The sequence below is a fragment of the Artemia sp. Qi Xiang Cuo genome, chromosome 8 (assembly GCF_049724085.1).
Source record: "Artemia sp. Qi Xiang Cuo chromosome 8, ASM4972408v1, whole genome shotgun sequence".
NCBI classification, from domain to species: Eukaryota; Metazoa; Arthropoda; class Branchiopoda; order Anostraca; family Artemiidae; genus Artemia; species Artemia sp. Qi Xiang Cuo.
This window is the reverse complement of record NC_142801.1, coordinates 75,092,848-75,116,311: the sequence shown is the minus strand read 5'-3', so window position 1 is coordinate 75,116,311 and position 23,464 is coordinate 75,092,848. Positions and strand designations below refer to the sequence as shown.

Here is a 23,464-nt window from a genome sequence, read left to right as displayed (position 1 = left end):
TAACTAATATATGACATTCTCTTTTTTTTATTATCGAAATAGTATATACCTTTCTAGTATATCCTTTTACATCAAGGATATGAAAAGTGGACGACAGCGTTGAAAAAAGATATGGAAAAGGATGAAGAATCGACAAGTTCTGAGACCACAACGGCTCTACTATTTTCGTGGCTCTATTTTTATGGCTCAAAACGGATCTACTATCTTTTACTATTTTATATTGTTTTGCACTGAAGACGGCTTCGCGGAGAATCTTGCCAAGGTATTTAAGGTATTTACCTTTTCTGTCCTACTTGTTACTTTGGGTGAAAATTTACCTAGTTAATCTGCATCTTTCACGTTTTTTTTTTTTTTTTTTTTTTTTTTTTTTTTTTTTTTTATCAACAGCTGGAACAAAAGAAGAAATCAGGACGAAAGGAAGAGGGGTAAAATCTTTGGAGACAAAGCTTCGCAAGGCCCCCGAAAAAAGTTAAGTTGCGATTTATTTTTGATAAGCAAGTTTTAATATTGTTAGTAGTCATTACCAGTGATGTCAATTCACGAAGATATAGGAGGAGGGATGCAAAATGTATTTTTCAAAATCAAAGTGGGGCAATTTTGTTGCTTTTTTCATTTTTTTCAATAAAAATATCAAAAAAGCTTTTTTCATGGAAAATACCCATAAAAGGTGTTTAAAAAAAGAAAATCCAGGAAGGGGCAAAAAATCTAGGGTTGCAAATGCCCCCCATCCAAATTGACGCCCCTTATTTCTTTGCAGTAATATCTCTGAATATCCCTTTGCAGTAATGATGTAAAAAGTGTGCTAGAGGAATCAGAAAATATATAAATATCCTCATTACGGGAAACCATGACAATTAAAAGATAAAAGTAATGAAGAATAATAACCTAAATGGGCATATATAGACTAGGAGTCTAGTGTTTCTTTAGATATAGAAAGAAAAAACATTAATAGGTTATTTAGGCTTTCAGGAATTAGAGACATCATTAAGGGTAAAACTAGTGAGAGGGATTGCAACTTCCATACTTAAATTTAAGAATACCCACAGGTTCAGATTGTCAAAACGAACCCCCTGGACATACTAGTCCCCAAAACGAACAAAAATTAAAATAAATCATATAAAAATAAAGACAACAGACAGTGCTTCAGATGAATCCTAAAACAAACATAAAGTACCCCAAACAAGAGTAGGACTACGGGTCATAGCATTCTAAGGGTCATAGTGTCATTTGCGTGAAAACGAACCTGGGGTTCAATTTCACCGCAAGGTTTTCCGATGCGTTTGCTGTCTTTCCCTGTTAAAAAAGACCCTGGCAACTCGAATGTCGTTTTTAACCTCCTATGTATCATCAATGGCACTGGAGGACCTCTATCATTTGTTCTTTGTGCTCAATTCAAGTTCTGTTGGGTTGAGGAAGGAGGGGCTCCTAAATTCAGGTCACAGACAACCGATTTGTGTCTCGAGATATCTGTTTTTATTGGCCATAACATCTAACACAACAACAAAATTATATCACAAGACTAATCAAATTAGAAAAAAAAGTGGATATATTCCGCTCATTCTCAAACGCTTTAAACGGCTTGGTCGTCATTTGTGTTTTATTCAAAATTAAGTAAAAAAAAGAGAAGTTTTTTCAACTGAAAGTAAGGAGCAAAAAAAAACTTAAAAAGAAAAGAAATTATTATGTATATGAGGGGCTTCGCTCCCTCGTCAATACCTCGCTCTGTACGCTAAAGTTCGAATTTTGTTCCAATTCTGAATCCCAAAGGCCGTTTAATTAGAATAAATAGTTCTTTTGAAAGTACTAAAAAAATTGGGGCAAAGAGCAAGATATTGACGAGGGGGCGAACCCCCTCACACACGTAATAATTTCTGTTCGTTTTAAGTTTTAATGTTGCTCTTTAGTTGATCCAGTTAAATACTAAACTTGAGAGTTTAAAATTTGATAATGTGGAAGATGGTTGGAATAATTTTAGAAAAATAATTTGTGAAGTTGCTGAAGGTGTCTTAGGGAAGAAAGCTAGGACTGCAACTAAGAATATTAGTGAAAAGGGTTTATGTTTAATAGAAAGGAGAAAGGACTTGTACAAGAATTATCTGAGTGATAGATCATATGAAAATAAAAGGAATGTAAAGAAAGTAAAGAAAGCATTAAACTATGAACTAAGGAGGCGTGAAGTGAAGGCTAAAATTGGTGGATGGATCAAATTGTCGAGGATCTGAAAGATGCAACTATATGGTATACTGGTAAAATATTGTTCTGGCATGTTAATAAATTGAGAGGGAGTAGTCAATCCGGACTTAGCCCAGTTAAAGACAGAAATGGGGCCACAATTAGCGATAAGGAAAGAATTAAAGAGAGATAGACGGAACATTTTAAGAATTTGCTAAACCGAGATAGAGTTGCAAGGAAAGATATAGATGAAAATGAAAAATTTTGTGATACCATGGATGTGAAGGAAGATTTGTTTTGTGAGGAAGAACTAGCAACAGTACTAAAAGGGTTAAAAAATAATAAGGCTCCAGGTGCTGATAGGGTGGTAAATGAGTTTCTTATGTATGGTGTCTCTGAGGTTGGAAATAAGTTACTGAAGATTATGAATATGATTTTTGAAAAGGGGAAGTAGCTAACGTTTTTAGGACAACCTCAGTTAAGCCACTTTATAAGAAAGGTGATAAAAGAGAGTGTGGTAATTATCGAGGCATTAGTCTGGTCCATGTAGGTAGCAAATTACTTAGTAATATAATGCTTTTTAGACCGAGACATGCCGTATACAAAGTTTTAAGAGAAAAACAGTGCAGTTTTAGAAAAGGTAGAGGATGTGTCGACCACGACCAAATTTTCACTCTTAGGTTAATAATTGAGAAGTGGTTGAGTTGTCAAACACCTTTGGTCCTCAGTTTTATAGATTATGAGCAACCGTTCGATTCTGTTGATAGAAGAGCTTTAGTAAAGGTTTTATCCTTGTGTAGTATACCAGACAAATACATTAAAGTGATTAGTGCTATCGTTCGAGAATAACACTGCTGCGGTTAAGGTAGGAAATGAGGTTAGCAGCCGGTTTTGTATTAAATCAGGAGTTAAGCAGGGTTCTGCTCTATCCCCCTTTATATGGATTATATTGATGGAGTTTGTCTTAAGGAGCACAGGAAAGGCAATGGGAGACATTGGAATCAAATGGGAAGGAAAAAGTCTCCTTGACTTAGCTTATGCTGATGATTTAAGTATCCTAGATGAAAGTCTGAGCAAAATGAACGAACTTTTAGAGGTTTTGCGAGTTCAGGGTGCTAGAATAGATTTGAAAATTAATGTTAAGAAGACTAAGTTACTAAGGATAGGATTAAGTGAAGATGAAAAGGTGACGTTGGGTAATGAAAAGACTGATCAGGTGGGCAGCTTCACTTGCCTTGGTAGTATTATTAGTAAAGATGGTGGGAGCAGCGAAGATGTTAAAAGTAGCCTACTATAGAACTTTTGAAGCAGGGAAGCAGTGAGGATGCTAAAAGTAGAATAGCCAAGGCTCAGGGTGTTTTTTTCACAGTTAAAAAAAGTTTGGAAGAATAGGAAGATAAGTGTGCAAACCAAGATTAGAATATTAGAAGCTAGAGTGATGACAGTGGTCAAATATGGCTCTGAAGCATGGCACTCCGAAAACGAATGAAGATTTTCTAGATGTTTTCCAGAGAAATTGCTTACGGATTGTTCTGGGTACCCGGCTGACTGACCGTAGCCTATTTCAAACAGTAGGCTGTACGAAAAATGTCAATACCACTTTCTAGGGCTATAATGAAAGAAAGGTTGAGGTGGCTAGGGCACGTTGCGCGGATGAAGGATGACAGATTGCCGAAGATTGTTCTTTTCAGCCAACTGTCTAGGGCTAAGCGGAAATAGGTCATCCTCTTCTGGGGTGGGAGGACGTGATAAAGAAAGATTGAAAGGATATAGGAACTTCGTGGGAAGGTGTAAAAAGTGTAAATAATTTCTGAGACCACACTGGCTAATCAGGATAAAACAAAAAATCGCGAAGAAAGGAAGAAAACGAGGACGTAAAACGAGGACTTAAAATAAAAACGAGGTTTTTATTTTAAGGTTTGGTTTTTATATTTTTTTATCAGTTTTATTCTGCACTGAGGACGGTCAAGCGGAGGTCTTGACCGAAATATTTGCATAATTTTTCAATTTTTTCACTGGCTGTTAATTGTCCTCGTTTTCTTCCTTTCTTCGCGATTTTTTGTTTTATAGAGTAAAAAGGGAGGCTTTGAATAGATTGGGATGGAGGAGGAGCGTGCGTAGCGGTGTTGGCCTCAGGCGGCTTGGTGCTGCGGTGAGTTGTTAGCAGTAGTAGTAGTAATTGCTACTTAAGTTGTTGTTCAGTTGGAAAACTTGTCTTTTTTATTTAATTTCTGATTGTTTTTAGATAATGCTGGGAAATCCGGTGCACACTTCATGGAAAATTCCCATTCCCCATGAAAAATTCCTCAATAGAAAAATCATCCCACATAAGACCCTCCCCCATACACCCACCAGAATAATCCCCCCCCCCCCCGAGAACGTCTGTATACTTCCCAATAACTAATGCTCTATTTAAACAATGGGTAAAGTTCACATTTTGCAGCCCTTCTCCAGGGGACTCTGGAGGATAAAGTCATCCTCAAAGACATAGTTAATAGATTTTTCGACTATTCTGAACAAAATGGCTATCTCAAAATTTTGATCGGATGACTTTGGGAAAAAAGGAACGTGAAAGGGGGCCTTGTTGCCATCCAATTTTTGGTTACTTAAAAAGGGCACTAGAACTTTTAATTTCTGTTATAATGAGCCCTCTTGCGATGACCTAGGACCACTGGCTCGATACGATCACCCCTGGCAAAAAAACAAACGAAAAAAATAAAAATAAATAAACAGCGTGATCTTTCTTCTGGCAAAAAAATACAAAATTCCACATTTTCACAGATAGGAGCTTGAAACCTCTACAACAGGGTTTTCTGATACGCTGAATCTGATGGTTTGATTTTCATTAAGATTCTATGACTTTTAGGGGACTGTTCCCCCTTTTTTCGAAAATAAGGCAAATTTTCTCAGGCTCCCAACTTTGGATGGGTAATATGATTAGAAACAATGGTCCTAGAAGATCGGGAGATGGTGCTTTCGAACGAAAATTAAAAGTTCTAGTCCCCTTTTTAAGTGACCAAAAAGATTGGAGGGCAACTGGGCTCCCTCCCGCGCCAGTTTTCCCCAAAGATATCTAATCGAACTTTTGAGACAGCCATTTTGTTCAGTATAGGTGAAAGATCAAATAACTATATCTTTAGGTGTAACATGACCCCCACAGCCCGTGGGGAAAACCATGTAAGTTATGAAATTTGCCCATTGTTTACGTATAGTATTTGTTATTGAGAAGTATACAGGCATTTTACGGAGGGGTGGGGGTTGTGTTTGGGGTTTCTATAGGAATAATCTCCCTTGGGGAGGTAAATTTCCGTGGGTGAATTTTCCAGGGGAAATGTTACACCGGGGCAATACATTCTCTTTGCCAAATGTTTCAAGTGGATATGTTCCGGGGGAATTCTCCGGGGGCTATTTTCTGTGTGTTTCGATATCCGGGAAATAGTCCCCAGGAAAGGCGGCATTTTTGGAGTGATCGAGATACCGATTGACATTAAAGTCTTATTCAAATGAAAGAATGCTAAGGAGAATTTTTCAGGCTGAGTCATCCGCGAGCAATTTGACGGGGGGGGGGGGATTTTCGACGGGGATGGAACTGTCTGGAGGGAATTTGACAGGGGGGAGGGGTACACTCTACGGTGGATGAAATTTCCACAGAGGAGTTTTCCGTGACGGGTGGGGGGTATATTTCATAGAGAATGAGCCAGATTTACCGGCATTATTTGAAAAGCCATCAGAAATCAAATTAAAAAGAACAACCCTTTTTTAAACTGAAAGTAAGGAGCAATATTAAAATTCAAAATGAACAGAAATTATTTCATATGTGAAGGGTTGCCTCCTCCTCATTACCTTGCTCTTTACGCTAAGATTTGACTGTTTGTCCCAATTTTTTAAGAGCGGCTACTGAAACACGGTGCCGTTTAGTTAGATAAGAAGCTTTTTTTAAAAATACTAAGAACTTAGCGGAAAAAGCAAGGTATTGAGGAGGGGTGAACCCTTTATATACGGAATAAAACTGCCAATATTATTATACAAATTTAATTTTAACTTTTCATGTACGGTGAGCCAAATTCAAAGTTGTATTAGTTGAAAAACGTTTAGAAATTAAATGAAAAGCTGTTTTACCTGAAAGTAAGGAGCGACAAAAAAACTTAAAACGAACAGAAATTATTCTGCACATGAAAGGCGTTGTCCCTTCTTCAACACCTCGCTCTTTACGCTAAAGTTTGACTATTTGTCACAATTCTACTTTTTAAAACAATAAAAATGTTTAGCGTAAAGAGCCAGGCGTTGAGGAGGGGACATCCCGTTTCATATACGTAATAATTTCTGTACGTTTTAAGTTTTAATGTCACTCCTTGCTTTCAGTTAAAAAAAAAAAACCTTTTTTATTTAATTGAACATATAATGAAATTAATTCCTGGAAATTTCCGTAATTTTTGATTTTCGAAGTTATAATTATAAGAGAGCAAACTTCAAAAATCTATTTAGTTTTCAGTTAAGTGCAAATTATGCTATGGCCTTTAGAAGGTTTAGCAGGCTATAGCCCTAATACCATTTGTGGTACTTTACGTCCATTTTAGAATTCATTTATTCGTCTATGTCAGAATCTTTCTGTTTGATGTGATTATGTATTTTAATTTCTGTTCGCTTTGGATATCTTATATTAGCCACTTCCGTTCGTTTAAAGTTTGGATTTTTGTAAGACTATATTTCCACTCGTCTTAGGTGCTAATACGGCTCTTTAAATTTTTGACACTTTTTTTCAATAGCATTTTTTTAAATTAATTTTTGTTGGTTTTCACTTTACACAGTTTTATTTTTGGTTAATATTAGAAGTATTTGTGAAGTTTGTTGAAGTGCTTACATGTGAATCAATTCTGATTCCCATAGGGCTTTAAAGTGTAAAAATGTTTAGGTTGGATTGGAGGCATTGATTTTTAGCTCCTCAAAAGCTGTTCCCAAGATATTGCAAATGCGCTATTTTGATAAACTTTATGCACATTATGTTATTTCATGTCGCGATCTCCTCCCAAGTCATAGTTAGCCTTCATTCTTCATTCTCTTTGCCCCATTCTCTTCCTTTCTTTCCCCCAAAAGTACCTGAAACTTTCAACTTCGTCCCCCAAGCCGTTCATAATATACTGCCGATATGCTGTTCCGATGATCTAAATGTTCATTTATCTCCAAGCTATTCCCGAGATTTTACAGATTCTTGTAGTATGATGGCCTTGGTACACAAAATACATTTTAGCTTAGGTATACCCTCTTCCCCAAGACATTGCCCGACGACCACTTGCCTCTCCTCTTTCCTAAGCCCTCCCTAGAATTTTCAACTTGATACCCTAGGCCGTTCCCTTGATATTGCAGATACACCATTTTGATAACCTGGAAAGGCATACTGTCTCTTCATACAACTTGCAATTTAACTCTATAGAGACTACAAGTCCCACAGGAGCTTACATTGCAAAAATGTTTTATTAGATCAGAGACAGAAATTTTTTACCCCTCCCCTTCCCCCGAATGCAAATTTGAAAACCTTTGCGGAATTCTCCCCTTTCATTCTTCAACGGTGCCTTAAGTTTTAATTTCAAACCTTAATCCGTTCGCAAGATATTGTAGATATATAGTTTCGATGACCTGGATACACAGAGCGTCTTTTCATTTGCCTCTGCCCCCTATCCTGGGTCAAAATCTGAGGTCCACTTAACACCACCTTAAGACACTGAAAGCTTCAAATTCATTCCCTAAACGTTGACCAACAAGCGTCTTTTGATTTAGCTCAACTCCCCCCCCCCCTCAACATTCCCAGAAAATTTTAACTTATTATCTTTAGCCGTTCCTGAGATATTGCAGGTATACCCTTTTGACAAACTGGATGCTCACAATGTCTTATAATTTAATTCAACATCTTTCTTAACATTTCCCAGTTTCAATTTTCAAGTTTCAATTTAATATCCTTATTTGTTCCCAAGATATTGCAAATACACCCCTTCACAGGCCGGCAAACACATAGTATAGACTATTTTGATTTAGCTCGGCATAATTCTCTCAAAGTTTCAACTAAATACCCTTAGCCGTTCCTGGTGCATTGGTGCATTGGACCTTTGCCCCAGGGCCTGTGGAGTCATGTCATCCCGGCATGCAGATTTATTGAACGTTTCGACTATTTAGAACAAAATGGCTAACATAAGTTTCCTATCGGATTCTTTGTAGGTTACGGGGGAATTGCGTAGCAAAACAGGGTATGGGGGTCTGGTTGCCCTCTAATCCCTTTTGATAAAAGGAACTCTAGAACTTTCAATTCCCAATCGATTGAGCCCCTTCTGAAGTTTATACGACCACCCCTTCATATGAGGGGTGTTTGGACAAAAAAAATAAGGCTAGAGCGTTGCCGCTGAATCAACAGTGTTAAGAGGCAAAGACTCGGTTGGCAGAAAATAGCTTCAGGTGAAGTCGCACGATTGGGACAGAGCTGAAGTTAAAAGACATGGCGAAAAATAATATAAAGATTGCTCTCAGATCTCGTTGTCTACAAGCAGCTGCTAGTTTTATGGATTGTTTTCACATCTTTGCTAAGCAACAGACAAAAAGGCTTCGATGAAACCATAAATATGCACTGCGGTGTCCCTAATCGTTCATGGAGCTGAGGTGATTGAAAGCTTTTTGACTTTTCTACATTAGTTTCAAATTTATTATTTCTGGCGGAAAATCTATAGAAACCTTTGATGGAACGAATGCCATAGGCACCTAACCAGTTGCGCAACACTTTAAATCGAAAAGCTCCAACCGAAAAATTGAAAAAGAACGAATAACCAACAAAGAAATATACCACGCTACCAACCAAACCGCAGGCGCCGTTATATGTGCTTGGGTCATAGGTGCTGATGGGTAAGGAAAGCTGCCACATGATGTGTGGGCTGCCCCCTGTCTCCGAAAACAAGGGAAAACAAAAATGACTCAAGGTCGATTCCTTGAGAAGGAGGCAAAACTGGAAAGACATTCGATGGGCTGCGGGCGCGGTAGACGTCATGCACCTCCAGGCCCACAAGGAACTAAGCCTAAATAAGAGGAATCAAGAAGAAGCTTGAAAGAAAATGGGGTATTTTTCATAACGCAAACAAATTTTGTAGTACTTAAATGAATATATGTCTTCTAACAGGCAAGTTCTTTCAGAATGAAATACTAGCTAGTCTTAATATTTAGCAAATATATGTTTTCAAATAAATTTTAGCCACATTCTCTTGTTATCAATTTTTTAATTGCTTAAAAGCTGAGTCCCCGTGCATTTCAAAACTAGAATCGTGGGATAATTTGTTTTCTGGTATTTATTATTACCAGCTTTGGTTCTATACCAAAATTATATTTTAATAAAAGTAAGTTTTTTCAACTAAAAGTAAAGAGCAACATTAAAACTTAAAACGAACAGAAATTATTACGGGTATGAAGGGGATTGTCCCCTCCTCAATACCTTGCTCTTTACGCTAAAATTTTCTATTACTTTAAAAAAAAGCTTCCTATTTTTCCAATTAAACGACCCTTGTTTCAGGAGTCCTTCTTATAGAATTGGGACAAAATTTAAACTTTAGCGTAGAGAACGAGGTGTTGAGGAAGGGGCAATCCCCTTCATATACGTAATAATTTCTGTTCGTTTAAAGTTTTAATGTCGGTCCTTACTTTCAGTTGAAAAAAAATTAGTTTTTTTAAATTTAATTTCTGATCATTTTTAAGTAATGCCAGGAAATCTGGCCCCACATCCTTGGAGAAATCCCCGTTCCCACTGAACTATCCTCTAGACGATTCAATCCCTGTGAAAATGTACCCCGGACAATTACCCTTAACAACTCTACGAGTAAAATTGAGACGGAAGAGAAAAGACATTTAAGACATTTAAAAAGAATTTCGTATAGGAATTCTGGCAAATTCCCCCGGTTATAATTTTCCCTGACAGGTTAACTCCCTGGAAACTTCCCTCCTCATGGAAAATTTCCCTGTAGAAAAACTCCAGCAAAAAACCTGCCCCCCCCCCCTTCCAACCAAAAATGTATGCATACTTCACAATAACAAATACTATATCTAACAAAACTGGCAAATTTATGACTTAAAGATCTCCCCGGGGGATTTTTTGGGGGGAGGAGGTCTTGTTATATCTAAAGGCATATTTATTGGGCCTTTCAACTATGATGTGCAAAGTGGCTGTCTGAAAATTTTGATCGGACGACTTTGGGAAAAAAGGGGCGGGGGAGAAGGCCAGGTTGCCCTCCAATATTTTTGGTTACTTAAAAAGGGCACTAGAACTTTTAATTTCCGTTAGAATGAGGCCTCTCACGATATTATAGGACCACTGGGTCGATACGATCACCCCTGAAAAAATAATAATAAATAAACATGCATCCGTGATCTTTCTTCTTTCCAAAAATACAAAATTCCATATTTTTGCAGATAGGAGCTTGAAACCACTACAGTAAGGTTCTCTGACACGCTGAATCTGATGGTGTGATTTCTCATTAAAATTCTAATACTTTTAGGGGGTATTTCCTCCTTTTTTCAAAAATCAGGCAAATTTTGTTCGGCCCGTAGCCTTGGATCGGTAAGACTAAACTTAATGAAACATATATACTTGAAGTCAGCATAATAAGCCAATTCTTTTTATATATCTATTGGTGTCAAAATTCTGTTTTTTAGAGTTTTGGTTACTATTGAGCCGGGTCGCTCCTTACTTAGTTCGTTACCATGAACTCTTTGATAAGATTCTTTTTTAGAGAAAGACCTTTCTTTGTTTCGTAAGTCAGTAGCGGTAACTCAAAAGAGGGCATGTAACACAACCCAAATTTTACAGGAGGGCAGAAGAACAGAAAACTGTGTTTAGGATTTTTACCTGTTAGAAAAAACAACTTTTATTAAAAGGAAAAATAGTTTTTAATAGCATCCAGGGTATGGCAAAAGCAATTTGATATATAAGCTCATATTTCCAAATATTTCTGAATGCGAGAAAAGGGAACATAATGCGTTGCTAAAATTAAAAAACGGGATGTAAATCCCCTTGAAAAAAAAAAATAAACACGCATTCGTGACCTTTCTTCTGGCAAAAAAATCCACATTTTTGCAGATAGAAGCTTGAAAGCTCTATAGTAGGGTTCTCTGATAACCTTTATATGATGGTGTGATTTTCATTGAGATTTTTGACTTTAAGGGGGTATTTCCCCCTTTTTGGAAAACCAGGAAAAGTTTCTTAGGGTCGTAGCCTTTGATGGGTAACACTAAAATTAATGAAACTTATATATTGGGAATCAGCATAAGAGCCGATTCATTTGATGTATCTATTGGTGTTAAAAATTCCGTTTTTTAGAGTTTCGGTTACTATTGAAGCCCATTGCTCCTTGCTTACAGTTCGATACCACGAAGTGTCTGAAAATTATTTGATTGCGCGTTTTATTAAGACATTTTAGTAGTAGTTAAGTCTTTTAAATAGTTGCTTTTGTTAATTATTAATTAAATAAACTTTTTCTACAAAATAAGTTTTTCAAAGAAAAGTAAAGAACTCCATTAAACAAAAAATGAGCAAAAATAAAATTAAATAATCTACCAAGCGTGAAACTACCACAAAGCAGCATCGATAAATAAATGAAACCCAAATCGAACAGAAATTACAATAAATAACCGAGTCAAACTCAAAACGAGCAGAAATCAACATAAGTTGGGCGCAAAACCCCTATGCCTTCCCAAGGCCAGAACAAAATTTGTACTTTACTGAAGAAAATATAAATGAATGTGCATTGTCAGTTTAATATACATATACTGATATCTAGTAATCAATATGTTAATATTATTTGATTTATTAAAGTTATAAAAGTAAAAACTTTTTTTTTTAAGTAAAGTGCAAATTATGTTCTGTCCTTGGGAAGGCATAGGGGTTTTGAGCACAACTTATATTAATTTTTGATCGTTTTGAGTTTCTGAATTTTTGAGATTTTAAAAACAAGTCTAAAAAGCAACCCAATTAGAAATGCAGCTAAGCATTTTGTTAAGCAAAGTGGCCTTTTTTGTTTTCCTGGCAGGAACAGGTGAAGTGAGGAGTATTATGAGGGATCACAAGAGCTGAGACTCTGAAAGGGCTTAGGTATAATAGTGTATCAGATTGAAAAGGGCACCATCCAAGTGAGGATACATTCATTTCTTAAAGGAGAATAATTTGAAAAGAAAGAAGTTTTGGCAATTTTCTAAACCATATTTTTTCTTCGCTTTTTACAAATATCCTAATTCTAACAATTGTCACAGAATTCAACCCAGCGTTTTTTGCTTTATAACTACTCATTGACTTGGAAGTACATGAGCCCCCGGAAGGATTAGGGGGTAGACAGAGTATTTTATAATCTTCTTCTTCCTCGTCCTGCTTTTCCCCCAGTGGTAGTGTTCAATAAAAGTTCAATTTTAATAAAATAAAATTAATTCGCAATAAAATAAAATTTTATTTGCTTCAGCAATTCATATGAACGTGCAGCACCCACGCCAATTGGGGCGGTCTCTTCCTTTACGGTAGAAAGAAACTTATCCAAGTAAGAATTAACAACACCCAACCAAGGGGTGTTCCTTCTGAATATATAGCTTGACCAAAATCTTCACGGAGACATGGTTTCACATAAAAATTAGTATTTGGCACCCATATTAGCTTGGGAAACAAAGGCTGTAAAACAAACTATTTCCAGTCTGAAGGAAAATGACAAGTCTAAATGCATGAATGGAGAGTGCCCATTGCTGTTTGACGAAATTCATATAAAATTCTGCCAGAAGAGACAGAGAAATAAGAGGAAAACATGAGCATGGTACGAAATCTGCGAAAAGCTCAACAGATCATAATCCTTTCCAATAGAATGAATTCATAGAATCCAATAGAATAAATTTTTATTAAAACATTAAAAGTATTATCAATTACGAGGGCACATAGCTATATTTGCTAACTTTTATTTCAATGATTAAAACATTTGAAAATCCACCTCATAGAGTTCAAAGATCCCTTGTAGGTCCCTAGTAAGGACCACTTCTTCTATAAATACACATTTACACGGCATCTGATTGACTGATGAAATTTTTAAATTATAACCATATGGTTTCCTAGTGAAGACAATCAGTGCAAACCAGATTATCTTTGCTCTCCCAGTTCCATCTGAAGAAAAGATAAGTGAAAATTTCCTCAGCGGGGGTAAAGCTAGGTTCTGACGCTTAGGCAGCCAGATTTTGTGCCACTCAATGAAAAAAAACAACCCCATGTGGGCAAACAATTCTGTTCTGTTTTAGATAAGATTCAGAGCATTCGTTTTTCTGAGTGGCAAAATTATGCTTAAAATAGCTACTAGCTTCTAGTTGATTTAGAAATTTTAACTGAAAGTAAGGAGCAACATTAAACCTTAAATACAAACAAAAATTGTTCTGTATAAAATTGTTCTGTGGGGGGGGGGGGTTGAATTTTATGCTTGGGGCAATTTTACAAAAGTGAGAATTTCCATGAGGAGGGAAGTTGCCGTGGTTGAGCTTTCCAGGAGAAGTTTTATACTGGGGGAGTTTGCCAGAATTCCTATAAAAAATTCTTTTTATATGTCTTACTTCGTCGTTGCCGACTAAATTTAACACATGGAGATGTTCTGGGAAAATTTTCATTTGGGCAGGAACTGTCTGAATTTTTTCTATGAGGGGAGGGGGGAGGAGAATGTTCCGTGGCAGACATTCTCAATGGGAGAGTTTCAGGCGGAAGCAAGTTTTCACTGGGGATGGGGGATTTCTGAGAAAATTTTTCCACAAAGGGTGGATTTCCGACATGATTTGGAAAACGATAAGTACGCAAGGAGAACTTTTCAGGCGGAATCGTTTGCAAGAAACTTTCCTGGGGGATTTTCAGCGAGGATGGAATTGTCTTGGGTGGGGGGATAATTAGCGTAAAGGAACTTTGCTTTGAAAAATTTTTTGTTGGGGGAGGGAATTTTCCATGGAGCGAAGCTGGAATTCCTGGCGTTGCTTGAAAAAAAATCAGAAATTAAAAAAAAAAAAATTAAGGTGAAAGTAAGAAGCAGCATTAAAACGAAAACGAACGGAAATTATTCCGCAAATGATGGGGTTGCCCCTCCTCAATACCTCGCTCTTTACGCTAAAATTTAACTTTTTGTCTCAGGTCTTGAAAAATGACTCCTGAAGCACAAGGTTCGTTTAATTAGAATAAGAAGCTTTTTAAAAGTTCTAAAGTACTTCAGCGTGAAAAGCGAGGTGCCGGTATTGAGGGGGGGGGGCAGCTTCCCTCGTATACGGAATAATTTTTGTTCGTTTTAAGCTTTAGTATCGCTTCTTACTTTCAGTTGAAAAAACTTAATTTTTTTAATTAATACGAACAAAAGACTAGATATGCCAAGTAAAGAGACAAGACATGGGGGAAGGGGAGTAAAAAAGTTCCTTCGAGCCGGATTTGAACCAGCGACCTAAGGATAACAGTTAAACCTCTACAGTCCACCGCTCTACCAACTGAGCTATCGAAGGCTTATGACAAAAACAAAATTAAAGACAGCTATAAATACAAACACCTTCAAAGCAGGGCGTGGTTTATGAGTGCTACAAGCTATAATCGACACAAATTAAATTTTGTTTTCTTTTCCACTTGTGATTTTAGTTCCGTTGGTGTATATAACAGACATTTTTAGGCCAAGCTAAAAAAGCAAAATTCCAGCCCAGGGTATCATCTACTGTTTTACTATTTATCCTCTCCGTCATTATTTATCAATACTTTACACTGATTTTAGATTGAATTTATCGTAGTCCATGCAAATAGATAATTACAATGGACAATAAACCGTACTAGGTAAGCCAATAGTGTAAATATGAAGAGAAAAAAAAAACGATAGCAAAGTGCACTTATATATATGGCTACTAATCCGATGAGAACGAATACTTAACCCCCCTCCCCCATTTCAAAGCCCCTAACGACATTACATGTTACAAAGGTACCACAATGAGACAAATGGGAAAAGTGACAGGATCACAAAACTTGGTAGTCGTGTTAAAGCCAGGATCAGCAACAACAACTGATACTGCGTTGTTCTGGATTGAGAACTAGAAGTTTTAGAAAGATCGTGATAGATCATTTTTTGAACAAAACATTTCGATTATTATGTAAAATCAAGCTGGCAAAACCTGGGACTGAATTTGCTTGGACTCACAGGCGGACAAGTGAAACCTAAGCCTAATAGGTTTGGCCGCTTGAAGTCTAAAGGTGGAATACCGTGTCAAAGGATCGACACGAGACCGACAAGCCCCCTAAACTTGCAGGCGAACGGTAAAACCTATAGATTTCCAAGTGTTTGGTTAAATGGCACGGGTAAATGGTGGGAGTAAGCATGACTCTCTTATTGGACAAGTACTTATGTGTTAGCTTTTGGAAAGGAACGCCCGCCTAGACTCTCAGACAGGTTGTGACAGGCGTCCAAAGCCAAATTGGGCCCATCCACATAGTGTCAGGCTATTATTAACAACTCACCGCAGTACCAACCCGCCTGAAGCCAAAAAGCTACACACGCTACTCTTCTATCTCAATCTATTTAAAGTCCCTCGCTTTACACCCTTCCAGGAAGTTCTCATTTCCCTTAAATCTTTACTTACGACATTCTTCTACCCCAACCGAGAACGACCTGCTTTTCGTTTAACCATAGATGGTAGGCCGAAAAGGACAATAATGTGTCACCCTTCATCCAAAGAACGTGCCCTAGCCATCTAAACCTTTACCTTATTATAGCCCTAGAAAACGGCGTCATGAAAGTAAAGATCCTCGTTAAAGTCTAAAGGAAACAGAAACAATAAGAAAGACTGCTACCCCCAAAACCTTCGACTCTTTACACAAAACCATAGCTTTTTTTCACAACTCTTCGCAAATGAAAATAATCGTTTTAGGTGAATTTATTTTACAAGTACCAGATTCAGTTCCATTATTTGAAAAGCAATCGACGAAGAAAATACTTGCAAATACCAACTGGAAAATGGATGTCTTTCTTACATTCTAACATGCTTTCGGTTAAGCAAAAGTTAAACTTTAGCGTAGAGAAATACTGATGATTTAAGCATCCTAGAAGAAAGTGTGAGCAAAAAGAATGAACTTTTAGAGGTTTTACGACTTCAGGGTACTAGAATAGGTTTGAAAATTAATGGTAGGAAGACTAAGTCCCTAAGGCTAGGAATAAGTGAAGATGAAAAGACGACATTGGGAAATGGAAAAATTGATCAGGTGGGCAGCTTCACTTACCTTGGTAGTATTATTAGTAAAGATGGTGGGAGCTGTGAAGATGTTAAAAGTAGAATAACCAAGGCTCAGGGTGTTTTTTCACAGGTAAAACAAATTTGGAAGAATAGGAAGATAAGTCTGCAAACCAAAATTAGAATATTAGAAGCTACAGTGATGACGGTGGTCAAATATGGCTCTGAAGCATGGGCGCTTCGAAAAGCGGATGAAGGTTTTCTACATATTTTCCAGAGAAATTGCTTAAGAATTGCTCTGGGTATCCGGCTGACTGACCGTATTTCAAACAATAGGCTGTACGAAAAAATGTGGTTCAATACCGCTCTCTAGGGCTATAATAAACGAAAGGTTGAGGTGGCTATGGCACGTTGTGCGGATGAAGGATTGACGAAGATTGTTCTTTTCGGCCAACCGTCTAGGGCTAAACGGAAATGCATGTCGTCCTCGTCTGGGGTGGGAGGATGTCATAAAGAAAGATTTAAAGGAAATGGGAACTTCGTGGGATGGTGTAAAAGAGGAGGCTTTGAATAGATTGGGATGGAGGAGGAGCGTGCGTAGCTGTGTCGGCCTCAGGCGGCTTGGTGCTTCGGTGAGTTGTTAGTAGTAGTAGTAGAGAAATAATTGTTTCATTTAAAAAGGGCAAAAGAACAATAAATTTGCTTTTGAGTTAGCCTCCTCAGCTAGTTTAAGACAACAGACCCCGAAGGAAAAGAAAACACACAACCGTCACCCTCAATCCCGGAAAAGAAAAAACTAAACTCGTATTTTTGTGCATACGAGCTTGAAACTTTCAAATGGTTCTCAGTAGCGTTGAATTTAATGGTGTGATTTTCATCTTAGATTACACTTCTTATTGGGGATTTACCTTCTTTTCGTTTATCAAAATTACGTTTCTTGTGCAAATTTCCTTACACTAATAATTTTTGACGTGTAATTTTAAAACTAATAAATTTTACATATTTGGGATCAAGATGAGAGGATTTTTTTTACATATATTGTTGTTAAATTTCCATTTTTGGGGTTTTGGTTACTATTGAAATTTCAAGTCTGGGTCTCTATGTCGTTTCGCTGCATATGTACCTGAGGCCAGGTGAATATCTGTAACTTACCGTAAAGTGTCCATTCTTTAGGTGGGCAATGAAAGGTTATGTCTTCACTTCACTGTGACAATCACGCGTTGGTTAAGCATTATTGGGTAAGCATTTGTAGTTATCCACGGTAGATTATATATAAGAAAATCTGTTGAATGAGACTAGTGATGCTGAAACATATAAAAACAACAAAAGACTTACCAATCTCTGCAGTGAAGGAAGATGGTAAGGATTAATTGATATTGCGTCGCTGTAGCTCTGCTTAGCCTCGATCAGTTCATTCTTGTGCTCACGAACAAGGCCCCTCTGCAAAAGAAAGCATAAAAGAAACAAAATTGAAGCCCTAATTGAAAACTGCACCTGTAGCCCAGACAGCCCCCGCCATCTCGAAAAGGAATAATTAACATATTCTACTTTGATTTTATCAGACAACTACCTAACCGCACAGTAAATTTTAAAATATTTCTCAAAATACTCAAATTTCTCAAAATACTCGTGCCAAATAAAAGACTTCATTTACAAAATTAGACTATCGCCGTGGATATAAGAACAAAGGCAGTTGACATGTTGATATGATTATATTTTGCCAATCTTGGTATTTATATAATTACCAGTTGAATGGGTTGTTAGCCCATATAACAACCAAATTCTCCATTGACACAAGAACAAGCAGTAGCATCTACTACAGAGGGACACGGGTGCATTGCTGTCAATAGCCAATAATTCTAAAAATGGGTGCAAATAGTCTTAAATGGAGTGGAGGGAGAGGGTCACAAGGTTCTCTAAAGAAAAGGTTCTCTAAAGGAGATCTTTCCAAGTAAAATAAAAATTTCTTCTCGACTCAAATTTGATTATTCAATAATTTTCCAGTTCCACAATAAATTTTTACAATGTTTCTCAAAATACACATGTCACATAAAAGACTCCATTTACAAAATTAGAGCATCATCATGGTTATAAGGACAAAGGCTCTTAGACTTTAGGAATTACCAGCTTTAAGGGTTGTTAGCATATATAACAACAGAATCCTCCAAAGACACGTGAAGAAGCCGCAACGAGCATCTACTAGAGGCGGACATGAATGCATAGATGTCAGCAATAAGTAATTATAGAAATAGGTGCAAATAGTCTAAGACAGGGATGCGGGGGGGGGGGGGAGGTCATAAATCTTTCCCAGGAAAACCAAAAAAATATTGGTACTTATCTGTTATAGCGCCTATGTCAAGTTCTTTATCCATTGACGAACTATAGAACCGGTTTCTTCGTTAGTTTTCTTCAGCTTCGCGTGAGACATTACAAAGACAAGAGACAGAATAGATGGGAAATATATAATTTGGGCTATATATTCGCACATTAGGGGGTAAAGTATTTGGACAGCGTGAAGTTAGAAAACAATTCTTACTTCATGATATGCAGAACAATTGGACCTAACACATTTTGCATGCAGACCCACTATACTTAACCCTCACCCCCTAATGTGCAAATATATAGACCGAATTTGTTTTTAAAGTATTATATTATCATCATATTTTGTGATATTTCAATAAGATTAGTCAGAGAAACAGGTTCTACTGAGATGAAAAACTTAACATAGGCGTTATAACAGATAAGTACCGAAATATTTACAAGAAGAATAAAAAATTATCTTCTCGATTCAAATTCAGTCACCGAACAACTTCCCAAGCCCACAATAAATTTTACAATGTTTCTTCAAAACATTCATGTCACATAAAATACTCAGTTTACAAAAATAGAAGCTCTAGTCTAGGGCTTTATGAATTACCAGCTGTATGGGTTATCAGTCTATACAACAGCCGAATTCCGCAAAGACGCGTGAACAAGCAGCAGCGAGCATCTACTACAAGTGGACACGGATGCATTGGTATCACTAATATAGAAACAGGTACAAATAGCTTTAGATGGAAGGGGGAGGGGAAGGGGAAGGATGGAAGGGGAGATAGAAGGAAGTTTTAGATGGAAGGGGGAGGGGAAGGGGAAGGAGGATAAAAACAAACAACCTGAGATTAAAAACACAAACAAACTCCTCATTTTCTTGAGGGGCTCCTAAAATAATTGCGAGGATCTCTACCGCATCATAAGGCTTACTACCTGGTCAACCTATCAGAAAGCCAGCTGATGAATACATCCAAAATAAATCTTCTATATGTCCGGGAACAATACACCTGGGGTGGTACATCTGACAATTTTAGAAGAATGACGGCGAAGAAAAGAAGTGAGAGTGATGTAAAGAGTGAAGAGAGTGAAGTAAGCAGAGTGAAGGCTAGAACTAGTTTCGAAAACTCATTGCCTTTCTGCAAAAGTAAGGCGCAGTGTTGAATTTCATAAGCTTACAACATCTCTTGAGAAACTTTATCTGAAAACCTAATGAAACACGTCTTTTATAATCAGATTTATTCCTTTATCTTAAGTTCAATACGATTCTCTTTCCAATTTAGTATTATTGCTGTTGAATACGTGTTTTTACCAGTATCCTTTTTTTTACATGTTTTTGGCAGTATACCGATGATCTGAGAGATTTGCAGAGCAAGTATGAATTCTTACATGCGTCTCAAAGCCCCTCTCTCTTGATTTTTTAACTTTTTTTTAAGCTCTAATGAATTTTATCCAAGAATGAAAAAAAATCGCTTTGGTTGATTGGCTGTTAATAATGACAAATAATTTAAGCGGACAATGTTTCGTTTTAGTTCTACAAACACGACAAAAAAAAAATAGATTAAGTTTTCATTTTCTAGTTTCCTGCAAGTTAGAAGCGAAAAAAAAAACGGATTACCTATAAATACAACTTTAATTATTTTGTTTATTACGGATTATGCTGATGATTCAAGCATCCTAGATGAAAGAGTGAGCAAAATGAATGCACTTTTAGAGGTTTTGCAAAATCAGGGTGCTAGAATAGGTTTGTAAATTAATGTTAAGAAGACTATGTCACTAAGGCGAGGAATAGGTGAAGATGAAAAGGTGACATTGGGTAACGAAAAAATTAATCAAGCGGGCAGCTTCACTTACCTTGGTAGTATTATTAGTAAAGACGTGGGGTGTAGGGAAAAAGTTAATAGTAGACCAGCCAGTATTTAGGGTGTTTTTTTCATTGTTAAAAAAATTTCGTAAAGATAGGAATGTCCGTGTGCAAGCCCAAATTAGAATGCAGGAAGCTACAGTGATGACAGTGGTCAAAAATGGTTCTGAAGCATGGGCGCTCCGAAAAGCGGATAAAGATCTGCTAGATGTTCTCCAGAGAAATTGCTTACCGATTGTTCTGGGTACCCACTTGACTGGCCGTATTTCAAACAGTAGGCTGTACGAAAAATGTGGTTCAGTACCGCTCTCTAGGGTTGTAAGGAAAGAAAGGTTGAAGTGGCTAGGGCACATTGTGCAGATGAAGGATGACAGATTGCAGAAGATTGTTCTTTTCGGTTAACCGTCTAGGGCTAAACGGAAAGCAGGTCATCCTCGCCTGGGGTGGGAGGATGTCATAAAGAAAGATTTAAAGGAAATGAGAACTTCGTGGGAGGGTGTCAAAAGGGAGGCTTTGAATAGATTGGGACGGAGGAGGAGCGTGCGTAGCTGTGTTGGCCTCGGGCGGCTTGGTACTGCGGTGAGTTGTTAGTAGTAGTAGTACTACTACAGAAAATACTAAAGGACAGAGTCTATGAGTCAATCCACAGTTTAGGGAAGAGGTTGTATTAAAACCATCCACGTTTTAAGAAGAATTATATAACGCCTCGAGTCACCACAGGCCGGGTATGGAACGTTACAAAGTGGTTTTGCAGTGTATGAAGTAGATTTAAAATAGTGATATCCCGCCTTAAGGTTTCTGCCCTGCCTTTGATTAAAGCGATCTGCCTAAATATGTGGTAAACTTAAAATCACAAGCCATACCTGGCCAACATAAAACAAAAAGCCTAGGGGTGATTTGTGTCGCTTCATAAAAATAACACCTTTGAAACACCTGATCCCAACACGCTGTAAACTAGATACTACTGCTACTACTCAGCTTAACCCGAGGAAAATAGGGCTGAACACATTTTTACTGACCCCATTCTATTCAGAGCTTCACTCTTTACTCCATCCCGTGAAGTTCCAACTTCCTTTTAAGCTCTCCTCACAATCACCTTTAACCTCCTTCGGGGACGTGCTGTTTTTTGACTGACCTCAGTTGGACTGCTAAAAAGCAAGCTTTTTAGCAAACCATCATCAGCAATCTGTAAAACGTATCCTAATCGTTTTACAAGATATATATAAAGTGGCTGACATGGTAAAGAAAAGCATTCAATTGCCAAGAATAAAACAGATATGTTAGATATAAGAAAGAAGTAAAGGATGTTTTGAAGAAGAAAAAAACTACTGATAATCATAAACAACATGTTTCAAAATTTAATTGAAATACCCTTCAGAACTGTCAGCCAATCTTGAGAAACGACTTGACATTGACATTCAAAACAAATGAAACTGAGAAGCAGTTAGAAACATTTTTCAAATTAGCGTTAAGAAAAAAGAAGCTAGGAAATTGTTGAAACAATGGTTTGAAATTTAAATAATATGAACAGGTTTTGAGTTTAGACAGTAAAGTCGTTATGCTGCGTAAAAAAAAAAAAAAAAACTAGCAGTCTACTATTGCAACATACCGTGTTGCTTCTTTAGCTTATTTGCACTTTAGTGCACAGTGGAAAGATGAAACAGCTGATCATGAAAATCATGATCATGAATCTATCTTTGGATTATTTTAGATGAAAATTTGTCGTTTCATAAATATGTAAAAACACTATCGTTAAAAACTTCCCAAAATATTGACATGCTAGCTCGTCTTCGTCATTTCTTTCCTAAAGCTATTCTAAAATCTATTTATTATTCTTTCGCCGACCCATATTTTCTCTATTGTATTTCGGTTTGGGCATCTACCTTTTCGTCTGTTTTCAAACCTCTCCAAATACTTCAGAATAAAGCAATGAGGATTCTAACTAATGTTGATTGCAGATCTTCAGTTAGAAACCTATATAGGACTTCAGGAATTTATTTTTGGACCAAGTTATTTGAATCAATTCAATTTCTATATCTAGTATTTGTCACAACTATCAATATAGTAATTTACCTGTAAATTTCTCCGGTATTTTTCCAACTAATTCTGAGTTTCATACTTATCCTACTACACATCGTTGAGACTTTTCGTGCAAAATTCGAGAACCATCGAGAGCGGGATTCAGCATCCGTCACACTGGGCCAAAAATATGGGACTCAATTCCAGCATCAGTTCGAGAATGCAGCAACAAGCGACATTTTCTAAGACTGGTGAAGAAATATCTTACGACAAGCTAATTATTTTGTTTATTACCGTTTTCTTTTTCGTTGTTGTAAAATTTAGTTTGTAAATGGCTGTGTATTTTCAATGGCAATATTTCGGCGTTAGAGTATGCCGCCAGGCATGTGCGCTGTTTGTGACATTTATTTATGTATGTGTTATAAATAAAATATTCTACTCTATTCTTCTACTCTAAGGCAAAACAATGATTTCAAATATAAATAATATGATTTGGTCAACAAAATCTAAGCGTTGCACTAGCTACACGATATCTAAAAGGCTATTATTACAATATGAAATGCTACTTCTTGAACTTAGTTACACTTTTGTGACTACAGATGGGCTGACTTAAGTGGACGGACAAAAAACCCACTAGAGATGGTACCCACTACGGTCGACTACCGTGTCATAAACTCTCATGCAAACACTAGACCATGCAAACACCTTGTTTGCTGAAAGAAAAAAGTAAAGCTTGATTTGAGAAGGAAAAAAGAGTGATGATCATAAACGATATGTTTCAAATTTAGTTTGAATACCCTTCAGAACTGTCAGCCAATGTTGAGTAACGACTTGACTTGACATTCGGAACAATAAATGAAACTGACAAGCAATTAGAAGCAT

General features: G+C 37.0%; 1 protein-coding gene and 1 non-coding gene across 4 annotated transcripts in view; both read right to left on the bottom strand.

Annotated features, from left to right (window-relative positions):
* The window catches only part of Ttc7 (tetratricopeptide repeat domain 7), a 322,742-nt gene that overhangs the window by 179,427 nt on the left and 119,851 nt on the right, over positions 1-23,464 (bottom strand). For all 3 annotated transcript variants that reach the window (XM_089093750.1, XM_089093749.1, XM_089093751.1), the window contains exon 10: positions 17,728-17,832. In XM_089093750.1, the coding sequence (XP_088949876.1) occupies positions 17,728-17,832 (105 nt within the window). The remainder of the gene's footprint in view (positions 1-17,727; positions 17,833-23,464) is intronic.
* Positions 14,603-14,688, bottom strand: TRNAY-GUA (transfer RNA tyrosine (anticodon GUA)). The gene is given in 2 exon segments: positions 14,603-14,638; positions 14,652-14,688. It is a non-coding gene; the product is annotated as a tRNA-Tyr (tRNA).